At 37.1% G+C, this 17,434-nt stretch overlaps 1 protein-coding gene across 2 annotated transcripts in view; it reads left to right on the forward strand.

Moving 5' to 3' along the window:
- Positions 1-17,434, forward strand: part of DIS3L2 (DIS3 like 3'-5' exoribonuclease 2) — a 380,422-nt gene that overhangs the window by 182,979 nt on the left and 180,009 nt on the right. For both annotated transcript variants that reach the window (XM_082466171.1, XM_082466170.1), the window contains one exon: positions 7,625-7,798. In XM_082466171.1, coding sequence (XP_082322297.1) covers positions 7,625-7,798 — 174 coding nt within the window. The remainder of the gene's footprint in view (positions 1-7,624; positions 7,799-17,434) is intronic.

Consider the following 17,434-nt stretch of genomic DNA (forward strand, 5'->3'; position numbering starts at 1 on the left):
TGTTCCGTTGATCTATATTTCTGTTTTTGTGCCAGTACCACATTGTCTTGATTACTGTAGCTTTGTAGTATAGTCTGAAGTCAGGGAGTCTGATTCCTCCAACTCCGTTTTTTTTTCCCTCAAGACTACTTTGGCTATTTGGGGTCTTTTGTGTCTCCATACAAATTTTAAGATATTTGTTCTAGTTCTGGAAAAAAAGGCCACTGGTAATTTGATAGGGATTGCATTGACTCTGTAGATTGCTTTGGGTAGTATAGTCATTTTCACAATATTGATTCTTCCAATCCAAGAACATGGTATATCTCTCCATCTGTTTGTGTCATCTTTGATTTCTTTCATCAGTGTCTTATAGTTTTCTGAGTGCAGGTGTTTTACCTCCTTAGGTAGGTTTATTCCTAGGTATTTTATTCTTTTTGTTGCAGTGGTGAATGGGATTGTTTCCTTAATTTCTCTTTCTGGTCTTTTGTTGTTAGTGTATAGGAGTGCAAGAGATTTCTGTGCATTAATTTTGTATCCTGCAACTTTACCAAATTCATTGATTAGCTCTAGTAGTTTTCTGGTGGCATCTTTAGGATTCTCTATGTATGGTATCATGTCATGTGCAAACAGTGACTGTTTTACTTCTTCTTTTCCAATTTGTATTCCTTTTATTTCTTTTTCTTCTCTGATTGCCGTGGCTAGGACTTCCAAAACTATGTTGAATAATTGTGGCGAGAGTGGACATCCTTGTCTTTTTCCTGATCTTAGAGGAAATGCTTTCAGTTTTTCACCATTGAGAATGATGTTTGCTGTGGGTTTGTCATATATGGCCTTTATTATGTTGAGGTAGCTTCCCTCTATGCCCACTTTCTGGAGAGTTTTTATCATAAATGGGTGTTCAGTTTTGTCAAAAGCTTTTTCTGCACCTATTGAGATGATCTTATGGTTTTTATTCTTCAGTTTGTTAATATGGTGTATCACATTGATTGATTTGCATACATTGAAGAATCCTTGCATCCCTGGGATAAATCCCACTTGATCATGGTGTATGAGTGTATGATCCTGTTAATGTGTTGTTGGATTCTGTTTGCTAGTATTTTGTTGAGGATTTTTGCATCTATATTCATCAGTGATATTGGCCTGTAATTTTCTTTTTTTGTAGTATCTCTGTCTGTTTTGGTATCAGGGTGATGGTGGCCTCGTAGAATGAGTTTGGGAGGGTTCCTTCCTCTGCAATTTTTTGGAAGAGTTTGAGAAGGATGGGTGTTAGCTCTTCTCTAAATGTTTGATAGAATTCACCTGTGAAGCCATCTGGTCCTGGACTTTCGTTTGTTGTAGGATTTTTAATCACAGTTTCAATTTCATTACTTGTGATTGGTCTGTTCATATTTTCTGTTTCTTCCTGGTTCAGTCTTGGAAGGTTATACCTTTCTAAGAATGTCCATTTCTTCCAGGTTGTCCATTTTATTGGCATAGAGTTGCTTGTAGTAGTCTCTTAGGATGCTTTGTATTTCTGTGGTGTCTGTTGTAACTTCTCCTTTTTCATTTCTAATTTTATTGATTTGAGTCCTCTCCCTCTTTTTCTTGATGAGTCTGGCTAAAGGTTTATCAATTTTGTTTATCTTCTCAAAGAACCAGCTTTTAGTTTTATTGATCTTTGCTATTGTTTTCTTTGTTTCTATTTCATTTATTTCTGCTCTGATCTTTATGATTTCTTTCCCTCTACTAACTTTGGGTTTTGTTTTTTCTTCTTTCTCTAGTTCCTTTAGGTGTAAGGTTAGATTGAGATTTTTCTTGTTTCTTGAGGTAGGATTGTATTGCTATAAACTTCCCTCTTAGTACTGGTTTTGCTGCATCCCATAGGTTTTGGATCATCGTGTTTTCATTGTCATTTGTCTCTAGGTAGTTTTTGATTTCCTCTTTGATTTCTTCAGTGGTGTCTTGGTTATTTAGTAACGTATTGTTTAGCCTCCATGTGTTTGTGTTTTTTACGTTTTTTTTTTTTCCCTGTAATTGATTTCTAATCTCATAGCGTTGTGGCCGAAAAAGATGCTTGATATGATTTCAATTTTCTTAAATTTACTGAGGCTTGATTTGTGACCCAAGATGTGATCTATCCTGGAGAATGTTCCGTATGCACTTGAGAAGAAAGTGTAATCTGCTGTTTTTAGATGGAATGTCCTATAAGTATCAGTTAAATCTATCTGGTCTGTTGTGTCATTTAAAGCTTGTGTTTCCTTATTAATTTTCTGTTTGGATGATCTGTCCATTGGTGTAAGTGAAGTGTTAAATCCCCCACTATTTTTGTGTTACTGTCAATTTCCTCTTTTATAGCTGTTAGCAGTTGCCCTATGTATTGAGGTGCTCCTATGTTGGGTGCATATATATTTATAATTGTTATATCTTCTTCTTGGATTGATCCCTTGATCATTATGTAGTGTCCTTCCTTGTCTCTTGTAACATTCTTTATTTTGAAGTCTATTTTATCTGATATGAGTATTGCTACTCCAGCTTTCTTTTGATTTCCACTTGCATGGAATATATTTTTCCATCCCCTCACTTTCAGTCTGTATGTGTCCCTAGGTCTGAAGTGGGTCTCTTGTAGACAGCATACATATGGATGTTGTTTTTGTATCCATTCAGCGAGCCTGTGTCTTTTGGTTGGAGCATTTAATCCATTCACGTTTAAGGTAATTACTGATATGTTCCTATTACCATTTTCTTAATTGTTATGGGTTTATTTTGTAGGTCCTTTTCTTCTCTTGTGTTTCCCACTTAGAGATGTTCCTTTAGCATTTGTTGTAAAGCTGGTTTGGTGGTGCTGAATTCTCTTAGCTTTTGCTTGTCTGTAAAGCTTTTGATTTGTCCATCGAATCTGAATGAGGTCCTTGCCGGGTAGAGTAATCTTGGTTGCAGGTTCTTCCCTTTCATCACTTTAAATATATCGTGCCAATCCCTTCTGGCCTGCAGAGTTTCTGCTGAGAAATCAGCTGTTAACCTTATGGGAGTTCCCTTGTGTGTTATTTGTCATTTTTCCCTTGTTGCTTTCAATAATTTTTCTTTGTCTTTAATTTTTGTCAATTTGATTACTATGTGTCTTGGCGTGTTTCTCCTGGGGTTTATCCTGCCTGTGACTCTCTGCGCTTCCTGGACTTAAGTGGTTATTTCCTTTCCCATGTTAGGGAAGTTTTCAACTATAATCTCTTCAGATATTTTCTCGGGTCCTTTCTCTCTCTCTTCTCCTTCTGGGATCCCTGTAATGTGAATGCGTTTAATGTTGTCCCAGAGGTGTCTTAGGCTGTCTTCACTTCTTTTCATTCTTTTTACTTTCTTCTGTTCTGTGGCAGTGAATTCCACCATTCTGTCTTCCAGATCAGTTATCCATTCTTCTGCCTCAGTTATTCTGCTATTGATTCCTTCTAGTGTATTTTTCATTTCAGTTATTGTATTGTTCATCTCTGTTTGTTTGTTCTTTAATTCTCCTAGGTGTTTGTTCTTTAATTCTTCTAGGTCTTTGTTAAACATTTCTTGCATCTTCTCGATCTTTGCCTCCATTCTTTTTCCGAGGTCCTGGATCATCATATCTGTCATTATTATGAATTCTTTTTCTGGAAGGTTGCCTATCTCCACTTCATTTAGTTGTTTTTCTGGGGTTTTATCTTGTTCGTTCATCTGGTACATAGTCATCTGCCTTTTCATTTTGTCTGTCTTTCTGTGAATGTGGTTTTCGTTCCACAGGCTGCAGAATTGTAGTACTTCTTGCTTCTGCTATCTGCCCCCCTGGTGGATGAGGCTATCTAAGAGGCTTGTGCAAGCTTCCTGATGGGAGGGACTGGTGGTGGGTCTTCTCTCAGCATTCTTATTCAGCATCACATTGGAACACCTGCTAGTGTTGTTGGGTCTCCTGCAGAGGCGGGGAGTGGCTGTGGCTCACCGTGGGGACCAGGACACTGGAAGCCGGATTTTTATTTTTGTTTATTTATTTTGTTGCCATCTTAGCCTGGCAGCTGCAATAGATTCAAAATATTTTTTTGATACACATAGGAAGTCACTGAGTTTCCATCTTAGCCTGGAATCAAGACTTTAGAGGTTGAACATGTAATTCTTTTGTTTCCACCCTCTTTTCAGGTTCTCCAGGTCTCTCACTGTTTCTGTGAGCTCTTTGGTATCTTTCCAATAAATTTCTTTTCCATCTGGAGTTAGTTTCTCATGCTTACAACCAAGAACCCAGACAAACACATTAGTATTAGGAGATGGATGTAGAGAATAGAACCTCAGGAACCTGTGAGAATGATTAATTGTTTAAATGGGCTGGAGGTAACTCAGGTCCCATTAATTTTCAAAATATTAATTTCCAAAATGTCCTTCAAACTTCAGAGGTGACAGCTGGTTCCCCAAATCCTCAACAGGAACTGCATTCTAGTGAACACAGGTCATAATGTTGTCATTTTGAAAATTAATGAGACCTGAGTCTTTAACTGTCTAGATTCTTGGTTGCAAACAGGAGAAACCAACTGTGGTTGGAAAAGGAATTAATTAGAAGGATACTGAAGGGCTCATAGAAACAGTAAGAGTCTTGAATGTCCTGAGAAAGTTATGGGTAGGAACAAAGGCCAGTCTGGAAAGCCAAGAACAAGAAGTTCAACCATAGTCTTTTATCAGGATTAGTTTGGCCACAATGGCAACGGTTCTTTAACGGTTCAACCACTGCTCTTGCAGGACAGCATTGCCATTGGGTACTGCTACCACCACTACTTTCAGTGGGAACCACTCTAGCTGCCGTGAGTCCTAAGCACCTCTTTATGTTTGTGTCATTCTCTTCATGTTAAAAGTCTTGAATTGAAGCAGAGTCTAAGTCATGCAGTGTGCTGGCTTTCACACTAGTTTCACAGTGTACTAGTTTTCGTAGAGTTAGAGGAGTCTTCTATAAAGAGATGCCAGGCATTAAGTAGGAGGCTTCTGTAATGGGAACTGTAGTCCTTGGTCCACTTACTTGCAATGTGGAAGTCTTCCTTTCTGATTTGTATGCCTTTTCTTTCTTTTTTCTTGCTTTATGGTTCTCACTAGGACTTCCAATACCATGTTTAATACTGTTGGTGAGAGTGAACACCGTTGTCTTCCTGATCTGGAGGAGAGCATTTAATCTTTCATTATTAAGTTGAGGACCTTCCTGTTCATTACTCATTTGCTGAGTGTTTTGATCATGAATAGATGTTGAATTTTGTTAAATGCTTTTTTGCTTCTATTGAGATAATTGTATGTGTTTTTTCATTGTTTGCTAATTGATGAATTAAATTGATTAATTTTTGAATGTCAGACAGATCTTGAATTACTTGGTCTTGAATGTTGTATTATCGTTTTATATATTGCTGAATTCTATTTGCTAATATTTCATAAGAATTTTAAGTCTGTTTTTCATGAGGGATATTGATCTCATGAATCCTTTGTCTGATTTTGGTATCAGGGTAATGCTGGCTTCGTAAAACTAGTTAGGAAGTGTTCTGTCCTATTCTGCATTCTGAAAGAGTTTCTATGGAATTAGTATTAATTCTTCCTTGAAGACTTAGTAGCATTCTCCAGTGAAACCATCTGGGCCTGGATTTTTCTTTGTGGGAACATTTTAAACTATGAATTCAGTTTCTTTAGTAGATAAAGGAATATTTAGGTAGTGGTATCTGCTTGAGGAGTCTTAGGCAGTGTGTGTCTTTCAAGGAGTTTACCCATTTCATCCAAGATGTTGAATTTGTTGGCCTAAAGTCATTCATAATTCCCTTATTATTCTTTTAATACTCATAGGATCTATAAAAATGTTCTCTCATTCCTGATATTGGTAACTTCTTCCTTATTTTTCTTGATCAACCTCACCAGAAGCTTACCTATTTTATTATCTTTTCAAAGAATCAGCTTTTGATTTTATTGGTTTTCTTTATTGTTTCTCCACTTTCTATTCATTGATTCTTATTTCTTTATTATTTCCTTCCTTCTGCTTACCTGGGATCTAATTTGCTTTTCTTTTTTCAGTTTTTTAAGGTAGAAGTTTAGGTCACTGACACATTTCTTCTTTTCTAATATGAGCATTTAATGCTGTAAATTTCCCTCAAAGCACTGCTTTAGCTGCTTCTCACAAACATTGATATGTTGTGTTTTATTCAGGTCAAAATATTTTCTAATTCTCTTTTTACTTCTTCTTTAATCCATTGGTTGTTTAATTTTCATATATTTGTGGATCTTCCAGATAGCTTTCTGTTATTTTTTTCCCACGTATTTTTGCTATCTTTGGCTTTTTGATGTGCTTTCTGGGAGATCACCACCTACGTTTGAGGAGGAGGCACTGGTCTGAGCCACCATTGTATGTGAAATGCCTACAGGCCACCTGGAGCCCACAGGTCAACCCACAGGCTGCCTTGAGCCTGTGCTGGTGGGCAGGTGTATGTGTCAACAGTGGGCTGGTCTCCCTTGGCTGGCATATGAGAAATGGCGCCAGCCGTTCTGCCACCACTGCCATGTTCCAGTAGTGAGGCTGAAAATGGGAATTTGTTAAAAGTCTGCATGTAAGGCAACCACATCCCCAGTCCCACTCCACCACTGTGTACCTCAGAACTCTAGTAGCCAGACATCTATCCTTATGTAGGAAACAGAATCTTCTTCAAAGAAATTGAATGGCCCCAGAGAAGACCCTAATGCCAGAGCTAAACTCCTTGCAGGAATTACTGAGGGTGGGTTCCTGGATCGCGCTGGTGGATGAGTAGACCTATGCAATGGAGGAGGTAGCCTTCCCTGGTTTCCCCAACACCCTCAACAGAGGCAGCTGTTTTGAGACTTATGTCGTGTTTCCTTATTGACTATCTATATTCAGCACTTAACTTTAGACTTGTGGTCTGTATGTGGCATGCCAATACTTAGAAGAATCGAGAATTATCAATTTTGATATATGTGTAGATGCCCCACAGATAAAAGAGTGAGATCAGCCCTCTAAAAGATGGAATCCTACTCATAGCATCAAGACTGTCCTATTAAATGCAATCTTACTTTTAATGGACCAGTACCCTAAAATGCAAATGGTCGTTTGCTGGGTGACTGGATTAAAGATAATTTAAATTTTCTTCTTGGTATATTTCTTTCTTTTCTAACTTCTCTAGAGTGAACATATATTACCTTTGTGTTCAGATAAAATATTTTAAAACATTAAGGGAAAAATTAGTAGAATTGTGAAATAAATAAAAACATGAGATCTAAGCTAGTAAGCATGACGTAAGGTATAGGCACTGTGAAACTAATGATTTAACAGCAAACTGGATTGATCAGAATTGTCTCTAAAGGTGTTTACAAGAGAAATAATTGACAAAAGCTTTTAATTCTCCATGAAGAACAACTGCCAGAGTCCTAAGAAGGGCTGTCTGGCCCTACTCCCTGGGTCAGAATTCCTGAGGAAAGGTAAAATTATGCTGTAGTCATGGCGTTAACAGGACAAGAGTATCCTCATCTCTTCTGCTTGGTCCCCCCCGTTCACTGGTGATGGTGTTCCTTCTTGGGGAGGGGCAGGAGGTTTCGAAGACTTTCCTACTACCCTCGCTTTTAGAGAGGAATGGGTCGCCTATGTTTCATTACTCACTAACAAACTTATTCCTCTCTGTCCTGTCCACAGGCAGCTGGCTAAGAGTCTTGGGCAGGCTGGTGAAATCGAGCCTGAAACAGAAGGGATACTAACAGAGTATGGAGTGGATTTCTCTGATTTCTCTTCAGAAGTTTTAGAATGTCTCCCTCAAGGCCTGCCTTGGACAATTCCGCCAGAGGAATTCAGCAAGAGAAGAGATTTAAGGTAAATATCTGAAACTCTTTAAGAACATCATGTTTCTTAGTATGAGTGTGTTTCGTGTTTCGGAATTGCAATCATTGTTGCTTTTGTTGTGGTCATCCATTTACAATGCTTGGTGTCAGTTTATTTATCTCTTGTAAAAATAAAATACTGTGTGTGTGTGTGTGTGTGTGTGTGTGTGTGTGTGTGTGAAAAAAATAAAGGTAACTGTGAGGTGATGGATGTAAAAGTATCCTTCTTCTGGTAATCATTTCAACAAATAAATGTGTCAAATCAAAAAAAAAAAAAGAATATCATGTTTCTATCTTTCTGCCTTCTAACTTAACTCTCCTAGGAGCTGGCCTCAGATACTCCCATCTTTCCACCAACATTAAAGTTCCGTACAATTGGGAACTAAGTGCTCTGTACCAGAGGTTGGCCAATGATGACCTCCAAGCTAAATTTAGCCCACTGACTGTTTATGTACAGCCTGTGAGCTAAGACTGGTTTTCATATTTTTAAATGGTTGAAAAAAATCAAAACAATAATTTTTCATGAAAATTATATAAAATTCAAATTTCAGCATTCATGAAGTTGCATTGGAACACAGCCATGCTTATTTGGTTATATATTGTCTATGGCTATTTTTTTGCACTACAAGAGCAGAGTTGAATAGTTGCAACAGAGGCCATATGGCCTGCAAAGCCTAAGATATTTGCTCTCTGGCCCTTTATAGAAGAAGTGTGCTGACTTTTCTTCTAGACCATGCTGTTATAATTTCAAAAGGTGTAGCTGCCACCTTCTTTTCTCATTGCTATGCCCCATAGGTTTGGTCAAATAAAGACAGTGTTATCTGGTTAGAAATGCCTTCCTTTAAATGGGCCTCTTCAGGCACAGAGCAAAGGATTCAAGACTTCTGTGCTTGGAGCTTCATTTTAAAGCTTTACTTTTAGGTCTGGAATTTGTTGGAAAGTACTTTTGTGGTATTTTTTTAACAACATCTTCTTTGAAGATGTTTCTTCATTGTGGGATGTTAGTTCTTTTCTGATATTTCTCTTCTGAATTTGGTTTCAGTACTGGCATTCATTTTGGATGCCACATGGAGATATTTAGAACCAAGAAACTTTTCACACAACCCACTGAGGCTGTGGAAGGTTTTTTGCTAAGGTCATCCCGTGTCAGAGTCTTTTCCGCCACACTTGCTCACTTCATGCAGCTGAACTTATGATACCTTAAGCTCTTGGTGCCCATTACTCCACCTAGTTTGAGAAACCTCCTTTCCGGCTCCCTCTTGCTTTTGTATCTTTTAGGAGTGTACTTCTTTTCTTTTCTTGCCGCGGGTAGGCAAGGAAAAGGAGTTGACAGTTCCCTTTCCTGCTTGTTAGTAACTCTGATGGAACACACATTATATTTGAAGTCAGTTAACTCAAGTTGCCTTCCTGGCTTTCAGCAGTAACCACTGTTCAGAGAACTCCTGGTCAGTCATCTTGTCAGGGGTTTTGAGATCTTGAGTCCATAATCTTACTCTCTCTGAACCTTCACTTTCTCATATATAAATTGAGGGACTTGTTTTCTGAGATCTTTTCCTAAATCTAGGAATCTATTTAAAAATTTTTAATAAGAAAAGAAAGTTAGAATGGATGGCTGAATTTTGCTGTTTGAAGTGTAAGTTAGTATAGCTCTTCTGCAGTAGCTATTAACATTTTAAACCTACTCACCCTTTCACCTAAAAACTCTATTTACAGGAGCCCATCCTCCTCAGAGAAGTGTTTTAGGATGTACGTAAAGAATGTTCGTTGCTGCTTTATTATAAAAGTGACACTGCTGATGTCCATCATTAAAGGAATGGTTGAATAACCTATGTCATATCAATAAGATAACATTCCCTGCAGCTGCAAAAAAGGAACCATTTCCATGTGGACTTCCTAAAAGGATGGCCATCATATATTGCCATCATGTAAGGATGATGGCCATCATATATTGCGAAGTGAAAGAAGCAAGTTTCAGAACAGTATGGATATGAGCCTAGTTTTTTATAAAGTCAAATAATATAAAAACGATATAAATGTGTATGTACATACATAAACATGTACACATAAAAGTATATTTGCAAAAAAAACAGTTCTGGAAGGAAATGCATTGAACTGCCGACAATGATTATCGTGCGTGGACTTCAGTGAAGTGCCTATCACTTCACTGATAGGGAGGCAATATTTTACATTTCATTTTATAAATTACTCTGTTATTCAAATTGTTTAAAAAAAAAACTTCTATAACTTTAAAAAATTATAAATGTAAATATCAGAAGAGAGAGGTGCTCAGTCTTTCCTAGCCTGACTCCTAGCCTGCAGATGAATAATAATAAGGCATGCCAATAGTCCTAGAAGCCAGTATCGCTCAGTTCCCCTCTCATGGCCCCGCCTTGCCTTTTTCTTTGGCCCCCATTGCCTTCTGAGTTAGACCACAGACTAGGAGGTCTTGCTCTGCAGAAGTCTTCTGTTAAAATATACCTATGTGTCCTGCAAGAGGATCCACAGATGCAGGGAGCTTGTGGGATGCTCTCTGCTGTTAGCACAGTAACAGGGATTTTTTTTTTTTTTAATCACTTTAACTTCCAGAAACTTTTTACCTGCCCATTATCCTCTAGAATTATTTTTCTAAAATTCAAATCTTATTCTTTTTTTCTTTTTTTTTTTAACTCCTTTGGCTTAAAATCTTCCAACTGCTTCCTGATGCCTAAAGTAGTAATCTCTAAACTTTGTTGAACATGCATTCCCTGTAACATATGTGCCTTTATTTTAAAATTACAAGTGTACTTACTACTTTACTAATTTATTTATATATGCTATTAACATACATAAAGGTGGAAAAATGAGAAAGAAATAAATTTTAATATATTTTTATTTTACTTTAAAAAGGTATAGAAAACTGTTCATATTGTTAATCCTACTTTTGGTGAAAGCAATGTGATTGAATATTCTTTATTATTTTATTTTGCTTTAACAACTTGCAGTGTGGAAATACAGAGGTCCGGTTGTAAGTTTTGTATATTTTGATACTTAGTTTTGGTTTTAATGGTTATCATAACTGAAAAAGATATCTTATATCTTAGGACGAAGTGAGCTCAACTTACTAAATCATAATACTTATTTTTCAACCCTGTTCACTGATTATATTCAGATTCATTTTGAAATCCAGCTAATAAACTTCCATCTTTCATGATGTCCGTCAGTTCTTGTGGACTAATTGAAAGGTGCTGCATTTTTAGATTTTTTAAAATGATTTCATAATCTTCGATTATTCTTCAGTTGGCATCTTTAAAAACTGGTTATAAAATTCTGTTAGAAAATTTAAGTGTATAGATATGAGCAGTTTTGTAGTTTATAAGATTAGGTCATTTTAGGTCCCCAAATTGTATAACGATGGAAACATTTCAAAACATCCATTTTTAGAATTTTATATTAAAAACTTGAGTTTCTTGTTTTATTTTGCTTTCAAAAAGCAATAACTTTTTTTTTCTTTTTTTTTAATCGTTTTAAAACATCACCTTTACCTTGAAGGGACAGATTAAGTGTGTTTATTTGTTTCAAAGTATCTGCTATGGACCATATGATTGACAGTCATTGGTTTTTGGTTTTTTTTTTAAGGAATTCCTTTATTTTTATTTATTTATTTATTTATTTATTTATTTATTTATTTATTTATTTATTTATTTATGGCTGTGTTGGGTCTTCGTTTCTGTGCGAGGGCTTTCTCTAGTTGCGGCAAGCGGGGGCCACTCTTCATCGCGGTGCGTGGGCCTCTCACTGTCGCGGCCTCTCTTGTTGCGGAGCACAAGCTCCGGACGCGCAGGCTCAGTAGTTGTGGCTCACGGGCCTAGTTGCTCCGCGGCATGTGGGATCTTCCCAGACCAGGGCTCGAACCCGTGTCCCCTGCATTGGCAGGCAGACTCTCAACCACTGCGCCACCAGGGAAGCCCCAACAGTCATTGTTTTGAAATCATAGTGTGGCTGATGAATTCATGTTAGGAGCACAAGAAATGTCAACTTTGCTATTTTCATGGTATTAGTGGTATTACTATTATTAGTTCAATATTATCTTCAATCTGTGGATCTTTGCAATAATCTTTTTTAGTGACTTGCCTATTTTGTAAGGATTAATTTAGCTAAAACTAGATAATTTTCATAAATCCGTGGTACTGGACATGCGTAAATACCTATTGTTCTCAGTTGGCTGTAAGTATAGGAACCAACAGAAGTGCCAGTATCATTCATTGCCTTTTGTGTTCTGGAACACTGACTCTCTTCTCACTTGAGGTACACCTCACTTACCACCTGATCCACACACCTTGTGAGGGTGCCAGGGTTAATTCATGTATTTCTGTAGTCACGGTTAATTTCTTTTTACAATAAAAAATAGAGAAGTACTTAGTATGCTGAAGTGTTTGGATCTGATTACCTTTTCCTTCTCTTTGACTGGTCTTTTAATAGATTTATTTCATTTTTCAGTCAACAAATTTATGGAACACCATCCATGGGCAGTAGAAATTCACCAGTGAACAAACATAGATGTGGTCTCTGTTCTTGCGGAATGCTCAGTCTCACAGCAGAGGAGCATGAATCAAATGTTTTAAGCAATAGTCAAATATGGAATTGTAATGGAGGAGAGAGATACTCGGTACAAGAGTTTGTAATACTGTGATTTCTTCTGCTCAGAGGTCCAGTGCCTTCAAAGAGGTTTTATCAATATTAATTTTTCTAGGAATGTCAAAAGAACTAGAAATGAGTCCTAACACACACTAAAAAACATATGCTATAAATAAATAATATGTATTCTGGGAACTCCTAAATAAAACTTTTTTCCTTTTCCTCCCTTCTCTCCTATATACTTTATTTACATATATTATTTATATATCTCTCTGTATAATATATATGTGTATATATAATATATGCCAAGTGCTCAGTTAGTCACTGGAAATACAAAGACAAGTAAGGCCCAGCCTTTGTTCTCCATGACTTTACTGTTCCTCAGGGAGGCAGATTTATACTCAGATAAATTACAGCAGAGGATGGCAAGTGCTGTAACATTCATATGAACAAACTGCCAGCGTCATTGGTGCTTGAGCTGAGATCTGAGAAATGATCAGGCATAGGGGGAACTAGAGTGACTGAAGTAGTTCTCAGTTTAGCGATAGGCTGTGGCTGCAGAAAGGGTGGTATGTTCCCCTAAGACTCCCAAATCCTGCTGTAACAGGGGTCTCACAACTCCTATGGTTTTGATGGCTTCTTGACCCCCTCTGCTGGGCCACCCTGCCGTGGAGCCTACAGTGTTACCCTGGCTCTAGCTACGTAAGAACTTCTACATACCCATTTAGGTTTGGTATTTGAACGATTATATTTGGAACACAAAAGTTCCATCAATCTTTAAACCTCATAATCCAATTATGTCAGTAAAATTCCAGTTTTTTAGTCCAGTGGAATTGGGGTAATATTTTGCAAACTGAAGTTGAGAGAAATAGTGTTTATTTTGAAAAGAAAAATGGTTGGTTAGCAATTTTCAAGAAGCAAGGCTAGTGTGAACTCCTAGGGGCAACAATCTGGCCCTTCTGATTGGGAGCACTATTTTTCTGGACCTTCGGCTCCAGTCTCTGGAGAATTACTGCTTGCATGGCCTAACCTGCAGCTCTCCTTAGCAGGGCATCTGAGGTTTAAAAAAAAAAAAAAAAAAAGAAAAACATGCAGCGCCAATACTGCAAGCCTTTGGGGGTCAGGAAGAGAATATATCCAAGGAAACTGCTTAAAGGGGATTGCACCAGAAGTCCAAGAAACCCCAAGGTTATTTCTGAGACTGGCTCCAATTATTTTCAATTTCATTCATATTGTTTTGTTTCCTTTGTTACTAAACTGGAAACAAAGCTTAAAAGCTCAATTAAAGTGGAAAATGAAAACCTAAATTATTAGAGGGGGAAAATACCACCCTAAACTGATTTTTATATTTTAGTAGTATTGTGGAAGTTTGGATCATGTCACTTTTCAGTAAAACTATGAGCTTCCTTGAAGGGGAGGCAGTTCCTATAGTTTTTCACAGGAGAACTTGTAGATATCTATTTCTTTACTATTCCCTCAATAAAAAGGAAGCCCAGTGACCTCCACCGGACCATTACAAATGTGAAACTTGGCATATAAAATTGCTTGCTCTAAATTTTCCAATTGCTTTCTTTTTTTTTTTTTTTTCCATTTAATGTCTTTCTGCCAACTAGTGATTTTATTATTATAAACAGGACATTGTATTCACTTTTAAGAAGAAATATGAAGCTGGAGGTAAAATTACAAACTGCAGCTTCTCGGCTGCCAAAACAGAAAACAATGAGCTAAAAATACTGAGCACAGAAAGGGTGCTGTGGTGAGAAATACTGAAATATCTTCAAGATTGAACTGTGCTAGATAGACAGAAATTTCCTGTCACTCCAGGTAAAACCAACCTTGAAATAGCAACTTGAAAGGAGAGACATATAATACTAACCTCTTTGAGGTCAACCCTTTTTGTGGGAAAGCTTTCAAACATAACTAACATTAAATGACTAATCTTGCTGTTTATGAGGAAGTCCAATCTGATTAAATTGCCATTTAGAAAAGGTTCCTCTGGTGAGGGAGTGTGGCAGCACAGAAAGAACACTAGAAGTTAGGGACTGGCTGGGTGACCTTGGACGAATCAGTTAAATTTGGGGAGACAGAGAGAGAGAGCAGTTTCATCTTTTATAAAATGGATTATTTGACCAACTTAGGATTTTCCACAAGGTGTTGGTAGGTCACAAGTTCTTTGGGATTTTAATAGGTGCCATGGAGAACAAAGATTCCGTGGCTACCCATTTTTGGAAAACAGTGGGTTAATAGATTTCTTACAACATTTTTTTGTGGATCATCTCATGGAACTAGTGTTCCTTAGAATACACTATGAAATTGCTAAACTAAATATTTCAAAATGTGTTAGCTCTAATGGTGTATAACTGTGTTTGAGATGTCCTTTTCTGAATTATTCAGAGCAAACTTCTTGGATTTGAAAGAAAATGGTATTCCATTGGTAACTGTCTTCCACATTTATCTGACAGATATAGACGGTGCCTCACTGTGGGCAACAGAAGAAATTCAAGGACTGTGCTTTCACTCTCAGCTCTTCCGTTGTCAGGGGAACCCCTTCTTTCCTTGCCTGGTGGGAAGCAAGGTTAAATTGTTCTGCATTAAATGGGGGAAGTTGTCACTGTCATTCGAAACTACTGGCAACGTTATTCCCTTCATGTAAATCCCAACTCACTGTTTATGAAAATACAAGAAATTCATAGATAATAACAAAGATTAATGGGTCCTAAAGTAGACCACTTGTGGATATTCTTAATTGTAAGTACTTGAGTAGTTTGTCAACATAACATTTATATTGATAAATAGCAGTAAATCTTAGAGAACACAGATGGTCAAAGATCAGTAGATGTTATCTGAACAGGTAGAAAAATGCCTATTGACAGAGGAGACAGTATTTGAACTTATACTCAGAAATAATTTTATAGCATTGTGGAACTGTGAATGCACAGGAAAGATGATTAATTTCTATACATTCTAAATACATGAAGTCTGTTTGGAAATTTTACTGTAATGATAAGAAAAAAATTTTTTGTGTGGGTGGCCTAGGATTTGGAGTAAACTAGTGAGATTTAGGGATAAATGTCAGAGTGGCAAAGTTTCTTCACTGTTTTTTTATATTGATATATTCAAGTGCAATAAAATTTACCTCTTTTAGTGTACAGTTCAACAATTTCTTGGACAGTCTCAAATTTATGCAACCATCACCACTATTCCAGAACATTTTCACCGCCCCCCAGAAGAAATCCTATACTTATTGGCAGTCACTTCCCCTTCCCTCTCCCCCCTAGCTCCTAGCAACAACTAATCTACATTCTGTCTCTATGAATTTTCCTATTCTGGACATTTCATATAAATGGATTCATATAATAAGTGGCTTTTTGTATCTGGCTTCTTTGACTTGGCATAATGTTTTCAAGGTTCACCCATGCTGTAGCACAGGGGTCCCCAACCCCTGGGCTGCAGACTAGTAGTGGTCCGTGGCCTGTTAGGCACTGGGCCGCACAGCAGGAGGTGAGCGGTGGGTGAGTGAGCAAAACTTCATCTGCCGCTCCCCATCGTTTTCATTACTGCCTGAACCACCCCCCCCCGCCCCCCACCCCCATCCGTGGAAAAATTGTCTTCCACGAAACCGGTCCCTGGTGCCAAAAAGCTTGGGGACCTCTTCTGTAGCATGTATCAGGACTTCAGTCCTTTTTACAGCTGAACAGTATTCCATTGTATGGATATACCACATTTTATTTACCCATTTGTTGATGGACATTTGGGGTGTTTCTACTTTTTAACTCTTATAAATAATGCTGCTGTGAATATTTGCGTACAGGTTTTTGTGTGGACATATGTTTTCAATTCTCTTGAATATATACCTAGGAATGGAATTGCTGGTTCATGTAGTCAGTCTGTATTTAACCTTTTGAGTAACTGTCAAACTTTTTTCCAAAGTGACTGCACAATTTTACATTCCTACCAGCAGTGTGTGAGGCTCCATGGTCTCACCAGCAGTTGTTATCTGTATTTGTAACTATAGTCATCCTTATGGGTGTGAAGTAGTATCTCATTGTCAGTTTGTTAAAAAATCTTTTTCAGCTTTATTAAGGTATAGTTGACAAAAATTGTATATATTTAAGGTGTACAATGTGATGGTTTCATATAAATATACATTGTGAAATGATGACCACAACTAGGTTAATTAGCATTCATTACCTCATGTAGTCCTTTTTTTTTCTTTTCATCTCCCCATCCCCCTCATTGTGGTTTCAATTTGCATTTTCCTAGTGACTAATGATGCTAATGTGTTTTCGTGGGCTTATATGACCATCTGTATATCTTCTTTGGAGAAATGTCTATTCAAATCCTTTGCCCATTTAAAAGCTGGATTGTCTTTGTATTGTTGACTTGATAGTTTATATATTCTAGATACCAGTTTTTTATCACATATTTGATTTGTAAGTATTTTCTCCCATTTGTGGGTTGTCTTTTCACTTTCTTGATGCTGTTATTTGAAACACAGAGGTTTCTAAATTTGATGAAGTCTAATTTATCTATTTTTCTTTGGTTGCTGGTGCTGTTGGTGTCATACCTAAGAAACCATTGGCTAATCCAAAAATCACAAAGATTTGCACTTGTTTTCTTCCAAGAGTTTTATAGTTTTAGCTCTTTCATTTATGATCCATTTTTAGTTAATTTTTGTATATGGTGTGATATAGGTGTCAAACTTCATGATTTTGCATGTGGCTATGCAGTTGTCTCATCACCTTCATTAATGTTGAAAAGATGGTTCTCTCCCTATTGAATTGTCTTGGCACGCTTTTTGAAAATCAGTTGACCATAGATGTATATGGTTATTTCTGGACACTGAATTCTGATCCATTGATCTATATGTCTATCTTTATGCCAGTACCACACTGTCTAGATTTCTGTAACTTTGTGGTAAATTTTGAAATTGGGAAGAGTGAGTCTTCCAACTTTGCTTTTCTTTCTCCCAAAGTTTTTTTTTTTTTAAAGTTTTTTTCTTTTTTTAATTATT

The sequence above is a fragment of the Balaenoptera physalus genome (genome assembly GCF_965194825.1).
Source record: "Balaenoptera physalus genome assembly, chromosome: 6".
Taxonomy (NCBI): Eukaryota; Metazoa; Chordata; class Mammalia; order Artiodactyla; family Balaenopteridae; genus Balaenoptera; species Balaenoptera physalus.